A 2,836-nucleotide genomic window follows, 5' to 3' on the forward strand; every position below is an offset into this window, starting at 1 on the left:
TTAATGTTTACACAAACTAATGAACTGTTGGATCAACTGTCAAGACATTTTTAAATAAAGTGAAATGCATACAACATCATAGTGTACATGTACATGTAGAGATACATACATTAATGTAAATACATGTACATTGTACATGTACATACATGTATACAGTGTTTAATTCCCACGGGATTTTGTATAGTGCTTGTGCGGCTTCTTGTCGGTGAACTGTCAATTTGCTCAAAAATCTGACCAAAGTCCCAGTACTATAATACATGGTCTCGGGCCAAATTTTGCCAAAAATGAAAAGTAGAGAATTCTCTCCATTTTTTATAATTTTTCCTGATACACATACATGTATTTATGTTGTGTTTAAAGTATGAACTAATTCTGATCAAAACTAGATTTTTAAAAGTTGCTCCAAACGCCAGGTGTACTAGCTACATTGTAGAAGCATGTATCTTGATAAAGAGTTCCTGTGGCTACTGTACAGGTAGGTGGGGACATTGGACATACTGTATTTGGCATGTGAATAGTAACTGATATTAATATAGTTATTTAATAGTGAAAGTATCTAGTATTCATAATGATAACAATACATTGAGAGCCTTGGGAAAACAAACATAGAAATAGAAAGGAAAAAAGGCAGGGGAGGGAGAGAAGGAGGGAGGGAGAGCAGCTGGAAGAAAAAGAGGGAGAGAGAGAGAGTTAAAGGGGCGTGTTGGTAGTGACAATATTTTGATTAGTGTAATTATAACAATTACAAAACAATTATGAGAATTAGGATCATTATGGCAGAACATTTGGCCATCTACATGTATTACCAAGCAGATAATTAACCCTTTATCGCAATGTACACATGCTATATATGGTTTATATGCACATTTATATTACATATACTTAATACTAATAAGTATTATGTCTAATGAGAAAAGATTAATATTATTTTAATTTTTCCAATCCCGCCCCCTCGTTCTGCACCTTGTGAAAAGGCCCTAGTTCTTTTATGCCAGCGTACGACTTGAAATTCTCGCAGACGATCTTTGTGATCATGAGACGCTGGGGCTGGTCTCTTTGTTCCTCCATGACTTGAAGAGAAAGAAAGAGAGAAAATTAAGTGGAGTCCCAGGCCTAAAGGGGCATCAATTAGAAACTGAGCAAGTAAACAAAATTAGTTTTTCATAATAATTAGGATGGTTTCTGTTTCTTACTTGAATTTTAAAAAAGGAAAGAAAATGGAGTGGAGAGAGAGTAAACTCAGAGAATAGGACAGCCAGTTAGCTGGGGAAAGTCAACACTGCAAAGATGTTTCCCTCGGTTTCCCTCCAAAAGGCACGTGACTAGAATTCAAATGGTGGGCGTTTGACCGCTAAACTCCGCCAATGAATGCCATAGATGTAGACTAGACTATGCATAGATCAATGTTAAAAACTTGTCAGCTGAGATCTATGAAGCAAGAAAAACTCTGCTTTTATTTTACAGAGGAATACAATCGCGGGATAGAATTGATCAAAGGCCATTAACTGAGCTATCACTTTTGTAGTCGCATTCCTTGCATTCCTGCTCTATGCCGCCGCTTACCTTTAAGAATGCATGGAATTCATATTTTCTGACTGCCATTGACCGCATTACAGGAACAACTTTGGTATTCATCACATTATCAGTTGCATATTTAATACAATAATAATACTGTGTACTCTAGCACTGGCCCCCAATTATGTCATAACGAAACGGTATTCATAACAGCAGTGGAAGTGCCATTTATTGTCAGACAGTGACATTCTCTCTCCTTCTCCCCCTCTCTTAGCTCGCTCTCCCTCCGGCCATAAGAAGAAAGGTTTTAGAGCATCATTCAATACAAATTTCTAGAGGGCATCAGCTGTGCGCCTGTAATAATATTACATTCTTTGTCTCTCTTTTTCTTTGAAAAAGACTCTCAACTACAAGATGCCTGGAAAGAACTTTAAAAAGCAGGATCCCAGAAACGGGAAAAAGGGACGGAAAACCAGAGGCAACTCAGCCCCAGTCCCACCTTCAGCCTCCTCCAGCAAAATGTCCAACAAGCCACCACCATCCTCCTCGGGTGCTCAAACAAGAGGACGAAGGACAAATAATAGTCAAAAAGGTCGTCCGCCTGTCCCTGCGGCAGCAAACAAACCACCGCCTGTGTCTGCTCCTCCACCGAACAGCAAAAAGAACGGAGGATCCAATGGCAAAGGCGGTCCTGGAGGAAGCATGAAATCTAAAAAGAAGACACCAGATTACTCTTGTTACACAGCTGAGGACCAAACTGTTTACAAGCCAGGAGGTAAGAGAGAGATAGAGATAGAGAGACATAAAAAGGTGCATGGTGAGAGAAAGTGAGAAAGAGAGGTGTATATATACATGTATACATGTTATGTAAAACGACAAGAGCCTAGTGTTATGAATTTATGATTTGTGTACACGTACATGCTATGCACGTTTGTCTAATTGTGTCCAATCATTTGCTTTTTATTCAAAAACATATCAAACATTGTTATTATTATTATTATTATCATCATTATGCTCCATGTTTGGTTGTGTATGCCACTTTTGCACAATAGCTAACACATTACGACTATTTTAACTATTTCATGTGTTTTTCTGCTTTCTAGATTATGCCTATGTCGATAGCCAGCAGTCCGACCAACCATACCACATCTGTCTCATCAACAGTTTTAAAGGAGTAAGTACATGTTCATGTACATATACCCTTCTATTTTGATGTACATGTACATGTACTATAATTGCTTGAGACATATAACCAGAAGTCAATTGTCACTGTTCTTTGTGAATTGATGAATGATGGGACAAAAGGGAGAGAGAGAGAGAG

The 2,836-nt window shown here is 38.2% G+C and overlaps 1 protein-coding gene across 1 annotated transcript in view; it reads left to right on the forward strand.

The window, feature by feature from the left end:
* The first annotated feature begins 1,756 nt into the window (after positions 1–1,756).
* The window catches only part of LOC105316803 (arginine-glutamic acid dipeptide repeats protein-like), an 11,619-nt gene continuing 10,539 nt past the window's right edge, over positions 1,757–2,836 (forward strand). The window contains exons 1-2 of the mRNA XM_019993435.1: positions 1,757–2,290; positions 2,619–2,689. Of these exons, the coding sequence (XP_019848994.1) occupies positions 1,930–2,290; positions 2,619–2,689 (432 nt within the window). The 5' untranslated portion in view covers positions 1,757–1,929. The remainder of the gene's footprint in view (positions 2,291–2,618; positions 2,690–2,836) is intronic.

Source organism: Amphimedon queenslandica, unplaced genomic scaffold, assembly GCF_000090795.2.
Source record: "Amphimedon queenslandica unplaced genomic scaffold, v1.1 AMPQUscaffold_13495, whole genome shotgun sequence".
Taxonomy (NCBI): domain Eukaryota; kingdom Metazoa; phylum Porifera; class Demospongiae; order Haplosclerida; family Niphatidae; genus Amphimedon; species Amphimedon queenslandica.